Source organism: Cataglyphis hispanica, chromosome 3, assembly GCF_021464435.1.
Source record: "Cataglyphis hispanica isolate Lineage 1 chromosome 3, ULB_Chis1_1.0, whole genome shotgun sequence".
NCBI classification, from domain to species: Eukaryota; Metazoa; Arthropoda; class Insecta; order Hymenoptera; family Formicidae; genus Cataglyphis; species Cataglyphis hispanica.
The window spans coordinates 5030216-5054917 of NC_065956.1; the positions used below are offsets into that span (position 1 = coordinate 5030216).

Genomic DNA, 24702 nt, shown 5'->3' on the forward strand with positions numbered 1-24702 from the left:
CTGACTCGAGAGTTAAATAATGTATCTGTATACGTGTATGTATGTGTGTTCGTGTACATATGTGATCATACTACATTTTTCTCTTAATTTTCTTCTCTGTACAATTTGCGCAAACGTAACTGCGCGTAACTGCTTTTATCTCTTCAAAGACTCGCAAAGCGCAATATCGAACAATCTAAGAAATTTATACGACAATCTACTAAGAAAGCTACACACGACAAGAAAGGGGAAAACCGTGTTTCGGTATTTCAATTTCTGCATGCTCCGTCCTTGTTTGCAAGAATCTGAATATACTCTTGATACTTGCATTTTATATTTCGATATAATATTTCATTCTCTATTAAATTCATACATTTATATTTATATATATGTAAATGTTTGTCTAAATTCTTGGATATCGATGAAACCAAAAACTCTTCGTTAATGTAAACATTATTTTCCAGAAAATAATCGCTAAAGACAAGATTGACCTGACTAGTTGTAAACAAGGACCGAGAGGATTAAAACAGATCTAACAATCGCACCGGCATTTGATATCGCGTCCGAGTCTCGCTGTACCATGTTGCGTGAAGCATTGCCTCAATTTTAACAATTTAAGATATAGTTTCAACAACAACGTATATGTATGTATATACATATAGATCTGTGTAAGTATGTATGTATGTACATGTACATCGTCGCATAAATAACATCGAATAAAATCGATCGACAGCAAAGATACGGCAAACATTATTACAAAATATTAACAATCGTTGTTCGATAGAGGATACTGCATACATGAGAATATTGCATCGCCTCTTCGTGTTAGAATATAAGTCAACGATACGCTATAGCGTAGTGTAGATTATTGCCTTGTTACAAGTACAAAAACAAAATATATAGAAAATATATAGAAAGGAAAGTCGAGTGTACGCGTGCGCGGATGTAAATAAACAAATACACGCACGAACACACGCGACGTATACGTGCGATTGAACGGAAAAAGCGTCGAGCCGAGAGAAGCACGCGCCGAGCATGTCGCGTTGAAATTCCGCGCGAGAGAGAAACACGCTGGTGTTATAAAAGAGCTGGCCCCGCATAAAGGTAACGATATGTGTCGATCGATCGATCAATCTAATCGGTCGAACGGTGGTCCATCTGCTTCGGGACCTCTCCCTTTCTTGGATTTTAATACGCCGGACTGGCAACAGTGGACACTTGTTTCGGTGTATGCTGACCCTGCGCCAACGCGCCGCTCTTTACTGCTTTGAACTTCAGCCAAGCATCGTAACCATATGCCACCATCGCGCAAAAGCCAAAGAACTGTGGGAAATATAATATCTCAGTATAAGAAAACCTATATATCATTCTAAAAACAATCAACAAGTATATCCAGTATCTAGTATCAACAAGTATCCTAAATAATATAAAACTTGAAAAGTCTACTAATGTTGCATCCTTAATATTATTATTTTTTACACGATTTATATATTTTTTTCTTTGTTTTAATAAAAAAAAATTGAGATGATTTTTATCGAAATCTTTTCGACATTTGCATTATTTATGTGACATATTATAGTAATAATAATATATATGTAGAATTCTTATATACCGCTGCAACACCAAAAGCCTCGGTGTAACGCGCATAGTCAGCTGCGAGGGAAGCGGCCAATAAGTAGAAAACTGTCCATGTCGTACAGAATACGAATTCCTAAAAATATTGTGTACAAGTTAGACATATAGATAACATTCTCGACTGATAAGAATAAAAATCGTGGAACTGCATTTGGGCGTGGCTAAATTTGCGTAATGATACAGACACGCAATGTTGCGATTCGAGAAAAAAGATGTTACGCGATATTACGAGACGCATAATGCTATATATATATATATATATATATATATATATATATATATATATAATGTGTACACTTTTAAAAAAGAATAATCAAATTATGAATAATTATTTGATCCAATACAGATGACGGCTGTTCTCATTATATCGCTCATAATCGATCATTCACCCGTGAGTATAAAAGTTTGTATGACACAGATCGATTTTTAGATTCTTGCATAGAAACTTTCTAACAGGCTTTCACTCGCTGGTTCCTGTATCACGAATATTGCGTATCCGCGTCACACGATATTATCGAATATACGACCCACTCACTAGCCTACTTATTTCTATTTACATTTATTTTAGGCGCATATCTCTCTACGCGAACAAAATAGAAAATCTTGCGATTAGAAGATATAAATCAGCAACGTTAACGACAACTACCAGTGACTTACAATCTTAAGCCACGGAATCCTGGAGAACTTCTCGATAATGTGGAACAAGTAGAATACGAGCAGGATCCCCGTGAACCAGAAACCAATCATGGATACGGTATTGAACCATCCCCCCCGGCTATGGCTGCTCTGACTCGACACCGTTATGCATATGAATCCCAAGAGATTTAGCACCTGAAAGAAAAGCCCAACGCGATTATCATTCAGGAAATTTTGTGTTATCCAGCTGTGCCAATATCATGCAGGTATAAAGTCTCATGGCTCTTGCAACCGACATGAGATTTGAGAATCCATTGTAGTCTATGACGCAACCAACTGTTTATACCGTCGTAATCCTAATGATATAAGCGCACGTTTATACGATATTGTGTATATTTAATACAGCAAACTTGCATCTTCCTTTAAATCTTTTATGAATTTCTAATATAATTTCGACTCGCTATCATTTATGTCTCCAAAAAAAATATATAGATATATTTTCTAAGATCTTTGGCATTAAAAAAAGATTTATCTTAATCTTCTGTGAGATCTTTTAAATTAATCAATATAATTTTTCAATTTTCAATTAATTTATCAGAATATTGTGTTCAAACAATATTGAAACACTAGTCCACCTTCAAGAATAATACGGAATGTGTTCTTTTATATAAAACATTTCTTTCGTTAGAAAAAGAAATCTCCATAAACTTACCACTTGTACGATTTTTAGAATGCCAGGCAATGTCCTCGCGTATGACGGATCAAATCGTATATTAGGCTGGGTAGTCGTAGTGCTGGTCGTCACGGTGGTCGTGGTGGTGTGCTGTCCCGGGAAGCCTTGATCCATCGTCTCCGGTTACTCTAAAACTGTAACACAACAATGCAGTAGCGTCGTATGTTTGCGTCACTGTTTTATAAGTTGCCACCATTTGACTCAATATGCGAAACGACGGTTTGCGATTCTTTGCAAGGACGCGTCTAAGTGGACCATTGATCCATACGAACGAAGGGTTAGAAAGAGAGAGATGGACCTTAATGTAAATAAATGAAACAAAAACCCATCGATGTACATATGCATGTGTAGAGTGCCGTGCTGTAGATATATAAACACGTGTACTCGCATATGAACATGTAAACAGTGAAGCATGTCTGTTGCATGTTTTCAAAGCATATATATATGTATTCGATTGTATAAAAAAACAACTTTTTTGGGAGCTAATATTACGCTTTCATTTACAAATAAATATTGCGTGGGATTTGACAAACTATCTAAAATAATGAATTTTAGATAAATATAAGCCAAAGATTGTAAATAATCATCAATAATTAATAAAAAATATTTCATTAAAACTTTGACAAAATTTCGATTCTAATCTGAAAATATTTACTTTAATAATATAATTTAAAAATATTTAATTTAAAAAAATTTGAAATTTATGAAGAGCAAGATGCGATTAAGTTATATATCCTAAATTACCTGTAAAATATTATCTTTTTAATATGTAAAAATTTTTCTGTCAAAAAATACCAAAAAGATGTAATACAACTGGTCGATAATATATATTTTCGAAACACGAAAACAGCTCTGATATTATTTTCTATCTTACATAGCACTTTTAATTACGTATATATGCTCAAACAGGTTTGTCTAGAATTAAATGCATGATTTAATATAATCTCGTTATAATAAAGAGCCTTCCTATATATGTATATATTTCATCTAATCGATCGAGTAACTTTATTTACAATTATCAGAGATTATTTCACTCGCTTATACATATCTATCGATGACGAATTAACGATCTCTGATTATAAGATTTCTTTACTCAGAGAACCTCGACCATGATTTTATTAATTAATTTTTCAAAGATGCATCTTGCCGAGAACAAAAGTGAGACAGGAATAAAAGCGAGCAAGGAGACTGACATTTTATGAAATCAGTTATTTTGACTTTCAGCATTACAGATAAGGGGTTTGAGACTCGACAAACAAGGAAGATAATTCATCTTTATAACCGGAGCAAAAATCGATCGGAGTAGAGAGACATTTTATGTTATGGCATGATAATTATCAATCTTATGCTTCACCGTAAATATGTTCACTGATCATTTTCCATTCTCATATTTCCTTTTCATGTGTCAGATTATATGATATTAAATTTATATAATTGTCTTAAATATAACAAATGTTAATAATTCTCGTAAATAATAATGTTAATTAAAGAAAATTATTATGATTTAAATTGTATTGCTTGCTGTTAAAATTTCGCAGCACGTACTCTATAACTATGATCGATCAATCTATACAGACACCAGCACGCATGTTCTATACCTGAACAAACAATTTGTCGCACTAGCCACGATTAACGTTTAATTAATGTCCTGCGTGATTAACGTTTAATTAATGTCCTCCGTGCCGGAAATATGCACCGTGATTGACATCGAAGGACGTGAAAATGAAAACGCCGCGCGGATCGATTACGAGAGCTATCGCGCAGACATAAAAGGCGTAAACGTCGACGATAACGACGAATGATCGATGCGCGCGCGTCTGTTTCCCCGAACCTTCCAGTTGCAAGATTTCATCGAAATTATTTTCCGAAAATTATTATCACGACGAAGAGAGAATATAAAACGTAACGATATTAGACTTGATTTTTTTTGTTCGCAACGCACGATTTGAGAATGCAAAGATTTTCGTGCAGACCAAGTGACAGGAGTAAAATCGTCCCGTTCGATCGCAAAATGCTTCGGTTAAGATCCGAAGAGACATTCGGCTTATACAGACCGCGGTGTCTAGGTATTATGTCAGTTAAAGCGCATGCTGCAAGAGAAAATTATTTAATCCCACGACGTGAGATCATTCCAACTGAAAATAGATAATGACAGTTCACGCGACGCGAGGCGCGGCCCCGCATACACGTGGTCACTAAATCCACCTACTCGACTGAGAAGATGAGTGAAAATGTGCCTATTTAATATAACGTGCCAAGTATTGCGTCATAGAACGATTGCATTATGCCGTGCGTATGTGTGCGTGTACATACTATTCATGTTACATATCTTCATGCCATCTAATATACATGACATTATTATTACTTATGATGAATCTTTTCTTTTTATACTAATAATAAATTTCCTGGCTTAAAATTTATCATTAGTGTAAAAAGAAGAGATTTTCATAAGTAGTTTGACATGTATAAAAAAATCCAAAATTAGTCAAAGTTTTTTTAAACTTATTGTAAATACTGGCATTCTGGCAATTTAAATTTGTCACAATATATATCACCATACTCTCTCTCTCTCTCTCTTTCTTGGCGCGATAATGATTAAATATACCTTAATCACTTGTAATCCCCTTTTAAAATTCACTTCTAGTTATAACTTCATGTATTATTGATGTGAATCATTTCTCATCTTATGAATCATTATTTATACATATATCAATGCGAGTCACTTTTCTTTTCATTAATAAAGATATCAATACTAAACATCAAACGCATACGATATATCTCAGAAATAATATAAAAGATAATTGTCGTGAAATATGTGTATCGAATTGAATTTCAACGAAAAACATTTATTCACAATTCTAGATCACTCGAGAGTGATATAAATTAAAACCGCGCAACAATATTCACGATTATTAAACGAGAAAACCGCACCGTTTATTCCGATTAAAGGAAGACGTCAATGATCGCACGCAAGTAAACGTCGCTAAAAGGAATGCATTTACTCAAACGCGCGTGGGTAGAGGAACGTCGAGATTCGCGCGCGCGTAATATCGCTATCTTTCCGAGAAGATACGGGAAATGTCAAATTTAACAGAGATTTGCTGTGGAAAATATATGAACGCTTCATGAACGCGACGCCATATCGAATGTCGCGTAGAATCGATTTTCAAGAATTTGGTCGTTCCGTTCGTCGCGTATTAATAATTATGTCTCGTTCGCGAGAATATCGATCAATATTGTGTTCACAATCTTGTAAAGAAATATTTCAAGATTTATAATAGTAAATTATATATATATATATATATATATATATATATATATATATATATATATATATACATATATATGGATTAATCTCAGATTAATCTAAAATTTTACAATAATATATTCGTGTTCCATTAATCTTATACGCATAATGTGCGTCGTGCATGAACATATAAAGCGAACTTAATCGCTTCTAATCAGCCTAATAACAAAATTACAATGTAAACAATAAAAGTGCTACAAACAATTCTCATTTACGCAACAATAGACCGATACGCGCAGTAACTAGACTTATGCAAAAATTTATTTATCGAATTATTCCCTGCACGATTTTTTTTTTTTTGCGATTATGTTGAAATACACGAAAGATCATGAAAAAGTTTCGCTCATTCGCGAGTCTACGAAGCTACGCCCCTCGCTGTTCTCACGCACAAGGTGAGAGAGAAACGAGTGACGTACACGTCGAATTAACACGGTTATCGACTAGATGCGCGTCAAGGAGGTCGTGTCAATTCGTAGAGAGTCGTGTGAACGAACGTAAACTGGGAGAGCCGAGAATGAAAAAGGCACAATTCGCGTGTGTACGTGTGTCCTCACATATATACATACATACATACATACATACATACATACATACATACATACATACATACATACATACATACATACATACATACATACATACATACATACATACATACATACATACATACATACATACATACATACATACGTACATATACACAAACACACTATAAAAATAATCCCCCAGGTAACATGCTTCTACGACGCGAAGGCGACCGCGACACGTTGCGAGAATCGAACAACTATATTTTGTTATTACCGTTCCACCTGTTACTGTTCTCTGCTCCGCACGTCGCCCTCAATTGCTTCACCTCTTCCGGGTATCGTCGCACGACGTTACGCAGTCACTTTTTTTTTCTTTTGTCGTCTTTGCCTCCAGTAATGCTCGGCTTCCAACGAAGCGTTGTAAAACTCGGCCGATCTATGCACGCGATCGCTCCCGACGTGAGTCCTGCTCCGCGTCCCGGCGTATCGTGCGTTCCCCCTCTCTTTCTTTCTTTCTCTCTCTCTCTTTCTGTCAAACTCTTCGCTCTCGTCCTTGAAGCGCACGAAGACGAGAGTCGCGCTCGCGTCAACGCTATGTTCAGAACGGTAAAGATTTGCGCGCGTCTCTCGACATTACGACAGCGAACGTATATCTACTGAAACTGACCGGAACCCATTGACCGCGTTTCAAAACAGCCGTTGTGAACTAATCCCGTCATCCCGCGCCCCGCGAACATTGCGCGACTTTGCGCGCCGTCTAACGGCGAATTTTGGAAGTCCATGTTACTCGCACGGCCGGTACACGTGCCATGATCGGTAACCTTGTCAATTCGGTCGATCATACATAACATATGATCGAGTCATTGTCGACGTGTTAAATCGTGACAACGTAAACGAGCGCGAAACGCGTCATAGACTTTTACATCCTATACATGAAGAAAAACTAGAACAGGAAACTGGGAACCGGGGGCAAAGAACATCTATGGCATGCATAGTAATGCGGCGAAAAGAAGAGGGGAGTGGATCAAACAGTGGATGACGAAGTAGATCTTACCTCGAGTCCAACAACTTGAGGCGACGAGCAAAATTATCGGAAGCAGCGCCGTATTGGACATCTTCCAGCATCTCTTAGAATAAGTAATGCGCCTACGTCTAACCTAAAAGATTAATCCAGTGCAATGTCTTTAGGCGACATCGGGGATCGCGCGCACCGATAAGGGTTCAGGATTCAGGATCTGACGAAGCAGGATGGCGACAGGCAAACGACGGAGCATCCATACGTCACCCGGGAATGCCGGGACCAGTCGGATGAACTTTCGGCCGAGTTTCACTCAGCAGGAGGATCGCGGCGGTACTAGGCCGACCGCGGCGCCGAGCTCAATCGGCCTCATTCTCATCACCATGCTGCTACATGTGTGCAAGAAGTCATTGTTGTTCGACACTCGGCTTAAGGTGGCAATCTATTGTGGCACAATCTTCGCGATCTCGCTAATAGCGGACTTTATCGCGATGCCACGTACTTACTTCTCCAGGTCCGACAATGCCCTGAATCAGTACTTCGTCAAGTGGGGCTGGGGCTGGTTGCTGTCTGTAACCGTGCCCTGGATCGCCTTGACGGCGCACACACTGGGCTGCGGTCGTAGGCAGATTCTGCTGCGACACCTGGCACGTGTCCTTCTCGCCACTGTCGCCTGGCTCGCCTGGACAAAACTGTTCAATTACATCGAGACCAATTATGGCAGATGTCTGGGTACACGCGACATTCAGATGCAGTCGAAGTCGAGGTGCCTGAAGTCAGGTAAATTCTGGAGCGGTCTCGACATATCCGGTCATACGTTCATCTTGATCTACTCTAGTTTGATTCTCGCTGAGGAAGGTTCTTCCCTGGTGGGATGGGAGGGCATTAAGGATCTGATAATGCGCGAAGAGCACACGCGATCTACGCCAGCCGAAACAAGCCGTGGCCCGCTGCGTAATCTCTCTGATAACGATCTCGAGTTCCTGAAGAAGGCACATCGAGCGCTTACGCCGTACTTGCGTGGCCTCTTTGTGGCGATGACGCTGCAACAGCTACTTTGGGATATTATGCTGGTGTCGACCATGCTTTACTATCACATTATGATCGAGAAATTTCTCGGCGGCGTAGCCGCGGTCATTACGTGGTACGTTACGTATAAATGGTGGTACAAGCTGCCCAAGATCGGGCTGCCAGCTCCTGGCGATGGTCTCTTCAAGTACAACGAGATGAAAACAAATCCAGAACTCAACGTCAGAGCGAGACGTAGCACGTTGAACGGCACCAATCAACCAAAATTTATGGGAATGCCGATCAGAACGATGCAAGAAACCGCAGATTCGAATCCAACAAACAGACAAACGGATCTTGACATGCCGAGAACATAAGAAAATGTGTTGTTTCATGCATATGTTTTGAGACTTTTGATACTTTAGTGGTGATGCCAAGTAATTATCTTTTATGCAAGGATCACGAACATTTGAAATAATATTTGAACGATGCGTATAACATTACCAATTATACAGTATTGTATACAAGCGTATGTTTCACATAAAATTTCCACTTTTCCCTACCTGAATGATTGAAATGTTATATCGATAATGAACACAGAATATGCACGGTGCACGGTATACATGATACTTATATAAGTATCCAAAGTTCAATGCTTCTTTTTAAGGTTTGAGTACAAAGATCGAATATAATAAAATGCAATTAAAATTCTAATACAAAGTACTTACACACTCACCCACGCGCGCGCGTGCTCACACACACACACACACACACACAAAAATTCCTTTATTTTTCTATATGTAAATATTTAAACCTTGAATTTCATATGACAAAACATGCACGTGGATTAAAATATCTTTTTGAGATATGATTCAATCAAGCTCATTTAAACGGGACGGGCTTATATTAAATGTTTTTAAGTTATTATTAATAATTATAGAATATTATAGAATAAATGAGAGCATGTATCCATTTTATCGATGCTTCTGTACGGATTGTTAAAAAAAGACATGTTAACTTAATCTGTTTAGAACCAAAGAGAGAGTTGGTGTCTTCGATAACTGTACTCTCTTCTGATTTTGTTTTGTAACTTATATTTAATAAAGTCTGTTGTTAACAAAGCATTTGTTCCTTAAGTTAACAGGCTGCTTGGCATGAAATTAGCATAGTTTATATGTCATACTATATATATGGAAAAAAAGTACAAAATATATATGGTTTCCATTATGAAATCTTCCTTCCTCACGCGTGATACAATCGCTGTATTTACGAGAAAGAGAAAATAGAGACAGTACATTTTATTATTTTTGGAATTATATTCTTCCGTTAATATCGCAGGTCATTAGTCATTTACATCGAGTTCTTGTTGATGTTTCTCTAATTCATTAAAAGAAAATATATATCTTTACACATTCTGGATTATGTTATCATATAATAGTCGCTAGTTTTGTTTCTTAAAAAACTTCTGTCTCATAACAATGGAACAAAAATGTAATTTTTGTTACACCAAATTTATCTTCTGCTGAATTGTATAATCTTACATTAATGGAAAATTATAGCACTATAATGTATTGTTTATAGCACTATATTTCTTCGGTTCTACTAACAAATGTCTGCTTCATGGAAAATTGATTTATTAGCGTTTTCTATATTCAATATAGAATGTAGTTTTCGTTAGCCTTTTATAACAAAGCAACATTCATGACAGATCTTGCATATAAATTTATTGCAGACTTCTATATATAAAATTATACACACACACACACACATATATATATATATATGTATGTATATGTATATGTATATATATATATATATATATATATATATATATATATATATATATATTACATACATCTATATATTTCTAATATATAAAAGTCTGTAGAGTTCGCAATTGCAAAATAATTCTCACAATTGGCAACATGAGAATCTTCAACATCTACTTGATAATTTTAATACTATACTTTTATGTTAAAATAAAGGTGAAGTATATAATAAATATTTATAGACATGACAATTTATACATCTCTTAGTTATCAGATTGTTGAGGGTCAGTTATGTAACTTTACAATCGCTGTACGCCAAACACAGAAATTGTTTGTGACAGTTGGCCACAAATAAGAATTACAGGAATGAAAGTGATCGATATTCTATAAAGTCAGCTGATTCGATTTTTGGTATTAAATAAAATGTAACATGTCCGTTTATGGAGGAATAAAAAAAAGAAAAGTTTACTATTTTGTAACCAAGGCAAAAATCAATTTTGTCTGAGAACTCAATCGATTGATCACTTCGTCAATTTGCCTTTTCAGAATTTTTATAACTTATTGCAATTGTGCAACTCTCTTCATGAGTATATGTATATATTAATAGACTTCAAAATCGATTGATATTTAATACAATAAATTATGCATTATGTGTGCATGTATGTGTATCATATACGCATCAAGATGTTTTGTATTTAAGCGATATGCATCATAGACATAACATAAACTGCACAATGTATCTTTTTTAATTTTACATAAAAAATTTTTACATAATCATATAGCTGTTATTAAAATTCGGGACGAGACTGTACAGTATTACTTATAAGTTTACACGTTTATTTAAGAAAAAAACAGAACAAAAGACTTCTAGTGAAGAAATAAAATACGAATAATTAAGTTAATTCAGTATTTTGTAAAAATGAAAAAACATGTTTTTGCTTGTATATACCAACACAATTGAACATACTTTGCATATCGTTATTCTGTGATGATGATGCTAATTACACAATCTATCTAGAAAATGTTTAGTACATACGTATTTAACTGAAGATTCATCGATCGATCTTTAAACCTTTGATCTTTTACGCGCAATTGCGTCTTCTACGGCTTTTAATTGCTTCAACAACTCCTCACGACGCGAGCTAACCTTTTTGGCAGCCTTGGCCGCCGCCGCGGCTGCTTGCGCTTTACTGTCGATCAACGGCGGCGATTCGAGAGCTCGTTTTTTACCTGCCATAAGCCCACTACGATCAATCTTTTTTACTGCTGTGGTATTACTCGCAGGTTTCAGCGTGAGTTTAATCTGTTGCTTCGCACCGCTTAACTTCAAAGCGTCGATGCCTTTGGAATCTTTACGTGTTATCGGTGGTGTTGAACCTTTCCTTCTACGTGCCTCGCTGGAGGATGACGAATAACTCGATTCACTCGAATCGCTGCTGCTTCCACTGCTCTCCGATCCAGAACTACTGCGAAACGATTTAGAATGTGCTTTTCTCTCCCTTCTTTTTCTTTGTCTTCACGACGCATAATAGTTGCGACAGAAATTAAGAAAAAAGGCACACATTATAAAAATAAGTTAATTAATTAAAACAGTTATAATGCTTATTTGTAATCATTGAATTAAATTTTTTAATACTTTTATAATGATATTTCAGTATTAAGCTGTATTAAATCTATAAATTAAAAATTAATTATGCTTACCTAGATCTCGAGCGACTTTTAATGATTTTGGCTACTGCAGCCGCAGCCATAGCGGCTTTTTGCTCTCTGGCTTTCTCATGATGGCGCTGGTGAGAAGTAACTGGGCTTGGAGCTGGTGGATTCAATCCGGCTCGTCGATGCAAAGTACCCGTTGTAGGAGAGATAGACCCTTTGGGTGGGCGAGGAGATGGAGCAGGGGGATTCATTAGCATGGCACCTCGTTGAGGAGCAGTTGCAGTCACAGCAGGAGGATTGGAGGATGGTGAAGTAATAACAGCACTTTTGCTTTTGCCGGTGGAACGGGTTCTAGCTGGAGGTGATGGTGAACGGGACCTGGATAGGGAGTCGTAAGAAGTGTAGCTAGAACGGCTCGAGCTACGGCTAGAACTAAAAAGATTATAATCTTATACATTTTTCTTATACACAGGATATTACGAAAAAGTGATTTAAAAATTTGTGAACTCATAATTCGTAAATCAATATTTTCACAGTAATTTTCTATTTTGATATAAGTTGTCTCCCCGCCCGCCTGTATCTGTTAATTACAATACAAAAACAAAAAATTAGCATGAATTATTATATGAATTTATTTTGTCATGTTATTATTTGAATTTCTTTTAAAAGATAGTCTATGTGTCATTCTTATATGTCAATACACACTTGATATCATTTTGTATCATCATAATCTTTCAAAAGATTTCATACTCTTCAAAAAATCCTTAATATATTTCTAGTTACTTGATAATTACTCTCTAACTATATTGAATTAAAGTAATATAATAAAATAATCCTTTGTTTTCATACTACTTTACTTTGAAATAAAATATTGATTATCGAACTTTTGTCTGTCATTTTTAATTAAGCACTTTTAATTCAGCTTAATAATTATAATAAGCAAATGTTTAAACCACTTTTTGTTACACCCTGCATGACAAATATAATAAATAGTAGATGGAAAATATGTGTGTATGCAGTTTTTATATTAAAAAAAAAAAAAAAAAAAAAAAAAATAAAATAAAATAAATATATATATATATATATATATATATATATATATATATATATATATATATATTAGGACGTATTTTCGATAAGTTATCTATCTCTTTAACAAATAACGTTTTTTTGGACAGTTTTAGAATGCTCTTCTCTTTTAAAACTAAAATTTAGACATGAACAATCAATTGCAATCAAATATGAATAATACCTCGTTGAAGAATAAGATGAACCCGAAGAGTATGATTGACGGCGAGATCGGCGCGATGACGTATTGCGACGCACAGTACTCGGAGATTTGCGTCGCATCCATGGATCCGCCCATTCATCGCCCCTGCCTCTTTCGACCGAGGGGGGTTCTTCTTCCCGCCAAGGTTTCGTCGGCGGGATACGTTCTACAATAACCTCTCGTGATGGCCGTTTATGTTTCTTCTCATACTTCTCGTAATAATCTCGTTCTCTGTCGCGCTCACGATCTCGTTCCCTTTCTCGGTCACGGCTGTGCGGTGGAGAAGCTGACGTCGCACCACGCGGAATTGCGTGATAATCGAGACGATCTCGATACTCGCGAGAATCTTTATAGTGTACTCTCCTGATAAATGAAAATAAAGGTAAAAATAAGCAGATTCGATCGATAATGATGATTATTGTATGATATAATAATCGCTTTTAAAATAATTTTTTTTCTCTTGAAACTTATAATTATAAAATTATAATGTTTCTATATATCTCACCTATTGTTTCTGTATATCTCACCTATAATAATCGGATGATACAGTTGGAGGATAATATCCCTCAGGCTCGTCGACATATCTATCTGGCGTAGGTCTAGAAGATGGTACTCTACGTTGTGGTACTTCACGTTGTGGCCATCTTTCAACTGGCGGCTCGGGAGTAGCTGCTCTCACATAATATCCTGCTTCTCTATCCAATTCATCCTGTCCTAAACTCAAGTTCATTTTCTTCTCTTCAAAGTCCATGTCCGATTCCTTGCGTTTATTCGCTTTACGCATCATCTAAATAATTGGAAAAAATAAATTTTTTTTTTAATTTGATCTTAAAATATTATTATAATTGTTTATAAAATTACTAATTATCTATCAGCAAAAAATTATACATGTAAAATATACTTCATAGTAATAATTTTATTTTGTGATAACAATTAATAATATCTTACTTCCTTAGCATGGCGTAGACCACGTTCCCAGGCAGATTCAGTTGGCGTTTCTTCCACTTTAGGTGTATGTGCAGGAGCACCATAACCAGGTAATGATCGAATATTCGGTCTGTCGATGTGCGGCCTATATTCGTGTGGCGTGGCAGCATGTGGCGGATATGCCATAGGCCTCACCATATCAAACATAGTGTAATTACCTTTATCTGTCACTCCTGGATGCAAAAATCTACAGCTTACTCCCCACGTACACTGTCCCCGGTTATAGAAACGACACACAGGTCTCGGTTCAGTTTCTTCCGGTCGTGCATCTTCTCCATCGCTAAGTTCTCCTTCCTCTAATTCAGATTCTTCTTTTTCTCCTTCCTCTCCCTCTTCTTTATCATTCATTTCATTACATTCCTTTGATTTCACTTTGTCCTTGTCTTTATCTTTATCTCTATCTTTTTCTGTATTCTCTTTAATCTCTTTTGTACCTGATGCTTCAGTTTCACCTATAATTTTATCAATTACAATAATTGTAATTTTAGTCATACATAATGTGATTTTTTTTTTAATACAATAATATTTCGCAAACATAATATAAAGTTCAAATATGTGTCTAATTTAAAAATTTATAATAAATTTGATTTAAAGTTCTTTAAATTTCTATAATATATTACCTTCATCACGTTCGTCTTTCCATTGACCATCGGCTTCAAAATCTAATTGTTCACTTTCCTCTGTCAAGCCAACTGGTGCAGTTTTATCTTCTTTTTCTGTATTTTCTTCATCCTTAACAATTTCTTTTTTCACATCCTGTTCTTGAGTCTTATCTATTTCTGTGTTTTGTTCAGTAGATTCTTCAGGACCATCTATGCTTTCAAGATCCGATACATCCGATAAATCCTCGCCATGAGTAATAGGTGTAGGCTTAGATTTAGACATGGTCTCTGGTTCATCCTCGATGTCCCCATCCGAGATTTGTTCACCGTCCAATTCGTTAAAGGAACCGTTTTTTTCTTCATCTTCTTCTTCGGGAGAACGAGGACCTGAGTGCGTTGGCGAATGTTTATCCGATTCTTGTTCATCCATGGGAGACGCTGGACCGGATTTAAACGACTTTGGTGAACTTCTCGCTGATATCAAGGACTTTACAGAACTGGGACCCGATCTGGGCGATTTTGGTGAACTTTGTCTGGATTCGCTATTTTTGTATGAATATGATTTTAACGAATTATCGGCTGACCTTTGGGTATCCACTTCAAAATCAGACGCTTTCGATTCGGCGTCTTCAAAGTGCATAGATTTGGAATCGTTCGGAGGAGAAAGACATGATCCATTGTCCTGTATGGGAGATCGGGATGAGCTACGGTCCGATCTAGGTGACTCGAGAGAGTTGTTTCCCGAATGGTGAGATTTTGGTGACTCGGATGGTCGATATGCGAGATTGAGATATGCTGACGGAGGTGATAGAGCTGACGGTGATATTGGCGGTGTAGATTTCGGGAAACTACGCAACGATCTTGGAGAACCTTCTTCACTAGGGGACATTATTCCGGATTGTTGCGATTTCGGTGATAACGGAGTGGATCTCGGCGATTTAGATTCCGCGCCCGATAATGGCGATCCAGGAGGTGATTTTCCCCCGGACGTCATAGAACTCGCCGCAGATTTTCGTCGTTCGGATCCCGAGGAATGATGTGAATAGTGTGACGATGTCACCTCATCCGTGATAGTAAGTCGATTCCTATCTCCGTCGTATCCTTCCGAGGAAGTGCTCTCTGTACCAGAGTCGGACATAGTTGTTGAAACTATTTCAGCCTGTAAAATAATGGAGTTTATTAAAAGACAGTAGACAACTTTAGATAAACGGGAACAGGAATGTTTTGATTAAATCTTTAAATGTAACCCATTCACAAATTTCTCTCTTACTTGGTAAGTTAATTGTCTTTTTAAAGTCTTAGACGTTTCACCGACCGAATGTGTAGCACTGAAAAATCTGCATCAATAGCATCGCAGGGCTTACCTGTGTCAATCAGAGCCTGTGAAGTATTCGCTCTTGATGGCACAACGCGCGCGATCCATATCATGTCGAACATACTTTTTATGTCACAACTTTTGACAACTTTTTTTTTTATCAAAAACTTTTATACTTTATTACTTATAAACTTTGAGAACTTTGTTTGTCACATATACGATACATACTGTTTTTTTTTGTCGGATTTTCTTGCGCGGAACTTTTTAGTGTTGATTTAAACTTTCAACTTGAACACAACACAAACTAAGAAAGTACCGATAAATCACGAACCGTTTTTGTACTGCACTAGAAACTATAGCGAACGAACTTTCAACCTGAAAGAATATCTTTTGGGCCTATGGAGAAAGAAAGAGAACAGGAAAGGACTAGGGGCAAGTTGAAAAACAAAGAGAGAATATGAAGAAAGCTTTAAGTGCAATAATGGCACGTCCCAGTAGTGTCATTCTAATTATTGTCTTTGGCAAAATATAATTCAATAAATATAACTATAGACTGTACAGATTTTATTGCTTTTTTTAAAAAAAGGAGTACACTATAAATTTATATAATTATATGTTTCAATACTTTTATCTTCTATTATACTTTAATCAGAATTAAACTTTGCCATGTACAATTATGATAACATTTTTATGAACATTAATTGCTGATAAATAAAGTATAAAAAAATGCTATGTGCACATGATTGCTATAAAACAATAGAATCTCAACAGTAACGATTGCAGTAATATTTAATTAATAAACAACAGAGAAAGGAATAATTTGTCATACATTATTTTAAACTACATATTTTGTAAATTCTTATTTTTATTTATGAAAAGATATATAAAATGTCCATGAAAAGTGTGATTGTATCCAAACAATTTATCTTTCTCGTTATTCGTAAATGAAACGTGATAGGCAACATAGATATTATCTTCAGAGAAAAAGCATAGAAGAGGTTAGGTAGACGATAACGACGATGATTACGACGGCGCGTCGATACTGCGATCGAGACTGCAAGATGGGGATAAGGGATAGTTGTGACGTTTTTTTTTTCTCTCTCTTTTACGATGCACGAATTGTATTTCGGTATCCTGCCCGTGCTGACAATGAGAGTGTCATCGTGGGCCTCTTACCTTGGTCGCGCGTACTATGCCTGTGGGGCCTTAGGAGATTTCGAGACTCCGAGGCTCTCCAAGGCGGCCGGCGTCACCCGCAGAACTAACGTTCACACCAGTACGAAACCCGTGTGTCTGGGCACTTAATCGTTTCCCAGGAGCCCAGGGCGTCGGGCTACACCCGTCCGATTATCAGAACGTCGTGCGCGATCCCTCTCCTTATCGCGGGAGGACTTGTCGCTGTTGATTGCCGAAGATTACCGAAGAGAACAGAGCACAACGCTGAAAAAGTCGAGGAAAATGCAAAATCTTCGGGTGTCTGAATTTTTCGGTTGTGGAATCAATTGATACTAGATAGGCGCAGTGTTGTTCTCAGCGACACTAGGTCTGTTCGTTTTAGCTGAACTGGCTGCACTAATTCAGAATTTATCTTTTTCTCTCCATATTGGAAAGAAAAAGATAAACTCTGAACTAGTGCAGCCAATTCAGCTAAAACGAACAGACCCACTTTTCCCGCGCATGTGCAGCAGCATAATGGCAATAAGCCTGGATCTACAATAGATATAATGCCGTAAGATTAACCAATCATATTTTATTATTCTTCTCACATTCAACCGTGATTGGTTAATTTCTTACGACTTAAAGCTTATGTACACCTATTATGGACCCAGGCTGATGGGCACATTCAGCGGACTTAAAGTTGTATTAAATTACAGGTTAGGTTAGGTTGTGGGTTTGGTTGTGGTTGGGATTACGAAATCAATTTATTATATTAAAAAAATTTATCTTTTGTAATGCCCACTTGTCATTAGAAATGCACTTATTTTATTCTGATTAGTCAATCAAAATCATTCAACATTTGTAGCTCTTAATCTGATAGGCTCTTATACCGTTTACATTATTGCGCATGCGTAGGGTTTATCCTCTCGTTACTATTCTATCACAGGATGTGCGCAAGGATCGCATAGGATCGTGTAAGAAAAAGCTGACCTACGTTGCGTACATTGTGATCAATCTTGTGGTCTTGATTTCTTGCATGTTTTCATAAATGTTCGCAAGAGGATTCATTACGTTGTATACATTGATATTTAAGTTTCAAAATAAAACGCAATAGTTAAGTGGGACGAGACGAGGAGTTTGAGTGACTTATGAGTGTAATTCGTTGACTGGAATTTACTTCTCTGCAGCCATTGATGATGAGTCGATCTTACACATGCGGCCAAAATAGTAAGCAAATATTTTGGAATATGCTGTATTTTTCGCAATATTTTATTTCTTTGGGCGCATTATATTCGAATTTACATTTCTCTCTTTCTTCTTTTTTTCTCATTTTTTTTTAGTTCTATCCGTCTCTTTCAACTTGATGCTATGCGCACACGCATACTCGCACATGTGCTAATTTTTGGTATACATACGAATTGTATTCTATTAAAATTTTTCAAGCATTATTTATTAGAAATTTTACAGAATAAACAAAACAATACACATATACAAGGAATAGTACTTTTAATGACATATAGAAACTTAGATTTTTTAATTATAAATATTGTAATTTAAAATATATATTTTAATTATGATATTGTAATATATTATAATTTAAAATATCTTTTATTATTTTAATCAAAAGTTGTTTAAATTAGATAATTATATGTAGGCAACAAATATAATTTATGTGCATTGTTTTTTATAAATAATTTTTTTATTTTATTACAGAGAAATCCTTACAGAAAAAGGAATATACATATACAATCTTCATAAAAAAATTATCATAATCTGCTACGTGATATTATATATTTATATGTATACATACATATACTCGTTTGTCTTCATTATGTTTATGTATGGCATAAATGCATTATGTATACTGAACTAAGAATATAGATAATCATGTTGGAGAATCAGTTATCAGCAAAAACGAAGAATAACGACAATAAAGATAACAATTTAAATCCAGAATCGGAACATAAATTGTTAATAAATTGGACTCCATTGGATAATAGTAGATTCTTTTTGAAACGACGATTTAGATTATCCAAAATGCTGAGTAAATCAGTTCCACTAAAAAGTACAAGTTTATTTCAACATAGAATGAATAGATCCTTAAACTTTGATATTAGTAGTCCAAGGAAGGATAATTTATTAAAATATTCAAGTTCATATTTAGACATAGATTCTTTTGATACAGACAAATCATTGCGAGGCTTATCTAGATCTGCTAAAATAATGAGAGCACTTAGTTTCAATCGTGATTCGTTTTATCACAGAAACATGAATATAAAAAAGTCACTGAATTTTGATTCATCTCCGAGTCCACAAAAGACCAATAATTTTGATATGGGTTCTCCTGCTGATTCAATTACTGACACATCATCATCCGTATTAGACAAGTCCTTGAGGCTTGATTCAAGTTCAAGTGATTCAGTTGCCAGCAGCATGTTGGTTGCATCGTTGGAGTCAATTGATGAAAATCAGAATCAAACGCCTCAACAAAATCGAAAAATTGCTAAACTGTCAAATAGCAGAAGAATTAATACAGAAAATATTAACAAGTCAGGATCATCATCCTGTTCTACATCGTCGCTTCGAAGCAATCTCAAAGAAAAAATCGACAACATCATACATACATCACAAACACCTGATTTACAATCCTTCAAACGACAAAATAGATCAAGAGCATTTGGCTGTAATATAGTTGCAAGTACACCCAGGAATTTGTCTCAGGAATTCAATCAGAATGAACATAACAGGCCACATACACCTGACAATGCAATGCATTTAATCCCAGAAAGTATGAGTGCTATCAAAAAGAGCCACAAAAAGGTATCATGCAATTTCTCTTCTATTTCTTTTCTCTTCTATTTTTTATTCTTAAACTTTTATTTTGTGTTATATATATATATATATATATATATATATATATATATATATATATATATATATATATATTGCTACAACTTTATACATTTAATTATCACTTTGGTAAAATTAAATATATAAATGTAAATATTGTATAATTTCTTCTCAGAAATCGATATATTGGGCAACATTTCACATTATATATATTTTTATAATTACAATTTAACATATACATGACAATATGTATTTTTTCATAATTATTATATTATATATTATGAGCAGCAATAATTGACGCATGCAATCTTATAATTCATAAAAAGAAATTATAATCTGTTTTTATTATTAATTAATATTTGTACATATATTCTTTACTTTAGATAATCTAAATTATTGTCGATGTCAAATGTTGAAATTTGGGAAATATTTTAGAAAATATTTGGAAAGTAAGCTTTTTGAAATTTAAATTCTATAAAGAAAAATTAATTTCAAATTTTATAATAAATAATCCATGTTTCTATCAATTTTGAGGCATATTTGTAACTTTGTAACTGATACATTAACATTTTCATTCCAACAGGAGAAGCAGTATGCTCATGAAGAACGCTCATTTACACAACAGAAAAATGTTCCTGCCCAAAACGAAGACACATGTACAAGTTTGGAATCAATAGCAATGGATATATCTGCAATTGCTAGCTGTAGTAGAGCTTTCGTAAAAGAATCTCAGAAGAAAAACAAAACTGTAAAAAAAACACTTATTTATGATTCAGAAGATGAACTTTTTGAGACTCGATTAATTAAGCACAGTGCACAGCAAAAAACCATATTGAAGGAAAAGAATTCTTTGGGAAACAGATTGAACAAAATAAAAAATGATAAAATACAGGACATGGATTCAAGCGATTGTGAGAAATGTGAAGAAAATATACAAGATAGAGACAGTACACATCTTACAAATTATCACGATAAAGCAGACTATTCTGCACAAAATATCTGCGATAAGAATACATGTCAGTCATCCTCACAAAAAGAATTATCAAATGTTTGTAATGTCAATGTAATGGATGAGAGCAGAGCAGTATCTTCAGAACACAATTCCACTGTTTCTCAAAATTCTAATAGAGCGACTACACCTGAAAATAATATAAATATTATAGAGCATATATTTACAGAATCGATTAAAAAATCGCATAAGAAGATTAAACATGAAAATAGAAAAACTTCATCAAAAGCCAAGATTCTCTATCAGAAAATACAAACAGCGCAACTTGAAACATCAGTTAAAAATACTTTTAATGATCAGTTTAAAGATGTTAAAAATGAAGCTATTGAAGTTTGCGTATTAAGCTCGCAGAATGCTGATCGACCGAGCACACCTGAAAACATAAATTCAAGCAGACTCTTATTATCTGATTTTAAATCAGTTAAAAAGTCACACAAAAAAGACAAGTACAGCAAAAGAATTTCCGGTCTCGCTAAATGCCATAAATATCATCATGAGTATCGTAAAAAATATGACAATTTATTACAAGATAATAGATATGAAGAAAGAAATATTAGCAAAACTTTACATAAAAATGAATCACTTGAGATAAATGAATCTGTTGATGTATCACCCAAAAAGAAAAAAAAGTCGATGAATGTGTCCTTTGAAAGCGATGTACGCAAATTGTTATATTCTTCCAAATCACCATCTTTAAGATGCAACAATACAAATGATGAATTTAGAATTTATACTCCTACCAGAAAAGTAATATCAACAAGCCGAGTTACAAATTGTGCAGACGAAATATTACAGGAACAAGATAAACCTGCACAAATTACATCAAAGGAAATCGATTGTTTCAGATGTACGACACCAGTCGCACGTTGTTTGAAAAAACCAAGAGAAAGCGAAGATTTTATATATGCTAATACTAAAAAACTTGAGATTAATACATCTGTTTTGAGCGATGGATCAGCGGATGTTGCAGATCTGAAAGACAAAAATGGTAGATCAACTCCTATAAATATGTCAACGACAGAATTACTTTGTAATATAGATTCTATTAAAAAATCACATAAGAAAGATAAACATAGTCGCAGTATATGCAAGAGACCAATTTTGTGGAAGAAAGAATCATATATCGAAAAAACTGCAAATGCTACAAATATGTTAAAACAACATACGTTTTTAAAACATATGGATGTTGATAATGATTGTGCCAAAACGGGAACGTGCAGTAATACGCGTGATGAAGAGAGGAGCAAATGCTATGAAGAAATTATTTACAATGACCTTCAACCATCTACGAGCCGAGCAAAAGACAATGTTGACGTAAAAACCGTGAGAAAATCAGAACTGAATACAACACCTCCAAATGATTTAAACGCGACGAATTTTTTCAAGTTATTACATACGATTTCCATTAAAAAATCACATAAAAAGGAACGTGACTGTAACGCGCAAGCCAAGTACATTTTGATGAACAAGGAACATGAATTGTCTGATGATGGATCAATATTCGATGAAGAGGATAAATTAAATTTTACTGAAAACTAGACACACATAGGGATAATGACAATGAAATAATGTATAAACTAGAATAAGAACTACTAGAAAATATTTTTTGACAGACAAGAGAGTAAATCAACAAGGGAACATAATATTTATTTTGAATTCTGATAGTGCATGTCTGTTTATCTATTTCGATGCTATTGAAATGTTTGTTCTAGTAAATTCAATGGGTAAAATATTAAACTTGCTTAATTTGTTTTACAGAGAATACTTTGTATACTTTGCATTCTGTTACACAAAAATGTTAAACAACTATAAAATATAGTTACTTGTTAGCTATCCTAGAATTCTTTATTCATATACTCAAGCCAAATCAACAAATAATAAATGAATTGATGACATAAAAATATGTTATATCTACGAATATAATATAACAAATGCTTATATAAATATATATAAATATATTTACAAGAGATTTTAAATACGTTGAAAAGAGCAATGAATATGTTTGGAGTAAAAAATTCAAATTAAATTATATAATAAAATACATATATACATATACATATATGTATACATCACTGATGCACTAACAGTATTCGAAATGTATATGTTAAACTAACTGTTTAATTCTCAGCGTTATCTATTCAAGGTGGAACAATAGACTTAATGTTCTTTCTTAGATTAATATATCTTTCTATCTTTCTCCTCTCTCTCTCTCTCTCTGTATTGTTTTTATGGAATATTTTTACTTATGGATTTTTAAGTCTGTTGCAACACACTTGACTTCGATAATATTAGTTTCTGTAGATTTCATATATTGCATTTTTTGTTACATTTTCGTATATAATTTATAAAAAGAAATCCTAAAAAAAAAGAGATATGCAATTATTCAAATAATATTTGAATGTTACGTATGCATTTGTTTGAAATTCGGTTTCATATCAATCTTAGAGTATATTAGTTTATAATAGTTACATATATTTAAACAATTACACATTAAACATTAAAAATTATTAATTAAGTTTATGATGGCATTAAATATGAAGTGGGTTAGGATATCTAAACAGTTAGGATATTGATTGATAATGTATATCTTTGTAATATTGTATATAAGATATTAAAACAAATACACAATTTTCTACTTGATTAATATATATGAAAGTTTTTTTTATATGTATGTATGTATGTATGTATGTATGTATGTATGTATGTATGTATGTGTATATGTATGTGTTTTTCCTCGTGTGTGTGTGTGTGTGTGCGTAGAAAGGAGTGATGTCAAATCTTTAAAAATATACATTTTTAAAGATTTTATTATAATTAATCCCATAATATAAAGAATATCTGAAAGAAAGATAAATTATGATAAGTCTTTTTCTCTACTTATATAAAGTCCTATTTTTTACATTTGAGTACATCTTTTTTTATATATACTCTTAATAAATTCTCGATACAGTTTAATGGCTTTTTAGATATAATATATATTACTGAGGTAATAATTACTATATTTACCACAATTATAAATGAGGTAATTATTATATTTACATCTATAAAAATTATAATCACGCAAGATATGTATAATTAGAATTGGAACAAAATAATATATAATGTTATATAAGTATAAATATAAAGTTTGGCCATCTGGAAACATTTCTATATAAAAAAGAAAATATATATAATATGCGAAGAGATGCTTTAGAAGAGGTGTAAAAAAAAAATATGACCTACAGCAACTGTAAAGTAAACACA

At 34.3% G+C, this 24702-nt stretch overlaps 4 protein-coding genes across 7 annotated transcripts; 2 read left to right on the forward strand and 2 right to left on the reverse strand.

Annotated features, from left to right (window-relative positions):
* Nucleotides 1-1167: 1167 nt before the first annotated feature.
* LOC126859412 (plasmolipin-like) lies at nucleotides 1168-3097 on the reverse strand. The gene is made up of 5 exons (XM_050610693.1): nucleotides 2963-3097; nucleotides 2547-2606; nucleotides 2272-2445; nucleotides 1592-1690; nucleotides 1168-1302 (listed from the first exon to the last, which is right to left on the reverse strand). The coding sequence occupies exons 1-5, from the start codon at nucleotides 3095-3097 to the stop codon at nucleotides 1168-1170; spliced, it is 603 nt and encodes a 200-aa protein (XP_050466650.1).
* Nucleotides 2961-17938, reverse strand: LOC126848443 (zinc finger CCCH domain-containing protein 18-like). Of its 4 annotated transcripts, XM_050589358.1 has the most exons (9): nucleotides 17619-17938; nucleotides 16492-16817; nucleotides 15146-16286; nucleotides 14487-14977; nucleotides 14066-14325; nucleotides 13521-13901; nucleotides 12314-12700; nucleotides 11649-12126; nucleotides 2961-3117 (listed from the first exon to the last, which is right to left on the reverse strand). In XM_050589358.1, exons 3-8 carry the CDS (start codon nucleotides 16263-16265, stop codon nucleotides 11679-11681), a joined length of 3087 nt encoding a protein of 1028 aa, XP_050445315.1. In that variant the 5' UTR covers nucleotides 16266-16286; nucleotides 16492-16817; nucleotides 17619-17938; the 3' UTR covers nucleotides 2961-3117; nucleotides 11649-11678. The 4 variants fall into 4 exon arrangements, with proteins under 4 accessions (XP_050445315.1, XP_050445317.1, XP_050445316.1 ...); XM_050589360.1 differs by lacking the exon at nucleotides 16492-16817 and having other exon boundaries at nucleotides 11649-12075; XM_050589359.1 differs by lacking the exon at nucleotides 16492-16817 and having other exon boundaries at nucleotides 11649-12078.
* Nucleotides 7094-9964, forward strand: LOC126848458 (acyl-coenzyme A diphosphatase FITM2). Its single transcript, XM_050589395.1, has 2 exons — nucleotides 7094-7954; nucleotides 8006-9964. Exon 2 carries the CDS (start codon nucleotides 8066-8068, stop codon nucleotides 9218-9220), a length of 1155 nt encoding a protein of 384 aa, XP_050445352.1. The 5' UTR covers nucleotides 7094-7954; nucleotides 8006-8065; the 3' UTR covers nucleotides 9221-9964.
* Nucleotides 17939-18558: 620 nt separating the features above from the next.
* LOC126848444 (serine-rich adhesin for platelets-like) lies at nucleotides 18559-24313 on the forward strand. Its single transcript, XM_050589361.1, has 3 exons — nucleotides 18559-18827; nucleotides 19314-20420; nucleotides 21034-24313. Exons 2-3 carry the CDS (start codon nucleotides 19488-19490, stop codon nucleotides 22996-22998), a joined length of 2898 nt encoding a protein of 965 aa, XP_050445318.1. The 5' UTR covers nucleotides 18559-18827; nucleotides 19314-19487; the 3' UTR covers nucleotides 22999-24313.
* The last annotated feature ends 389 nt before the right edge of the window (nucleotides 24314-24702 follow it).

Bases quoted from the DNA above. Each gene is read 5' to 3' on its own strand.
- LOC126859412 (XM_050610693.1), bottom strand. From the start codon at position 3,097: ATGGATCAAGGCTTCCCGGGACAGCACACCACCACGACCACCGTGACG. The intron at 1,691-2,271 runs GTAAGTCACTGG...CAATATTTTTAG, and splicing joins GGATTCCGTGGCTTAAGATT to GAATTCGTATTCTGTACGAC. The intron at 1,303-1,591 runs GTATATAAGAAT...TATTTCCCACAG, and splicing joins AGGCTTTTGGTGTTGCAGCG to TTCTTTGGCTTTTGCGCGAT.
- LOC126848458 (XM_050589395.1), top strand. From the start codon at position 8,066: ATGGCGACAGGCAAACGACGGAGCATCCATACGTCACCCGGGAATGCC.
- LOC126848443 (XM_050589358.1), bottom strand. From the start codon at position 16,265: ATGTCCGACTCTGGTACAGAGAGCACTTCCTCGGAAGGATACGACGGA. The intron at 14,978-15,145 runs GTAATATATTAT...ATAAAATTATAG, and splicing joins GAAAGACGAACGTGATGAAG to GTGAAACTGAAGCATCAGGT. The intron at 13,902-14,065 runs GTGAGATATACA...TTCATTTATCAG, and splicing joins GTATCATCCGATTATTATAG to GAGAGTACACTATAAAGATT.
- LOC126848444 (XM_050589361.1), top strand. From the start codon at position 19,488: ATGTTGGAGAATCAGTTATCAGCAAAAACGAAGAATAACGACAATAAA. The intron at 20,421-21,033 runs GTATCATGCAAT...TCATTCCAACAG, and splicing joins TCAAAAAGAGCCACAAAAAG to GAGAAGCAGTATGCTCATGA.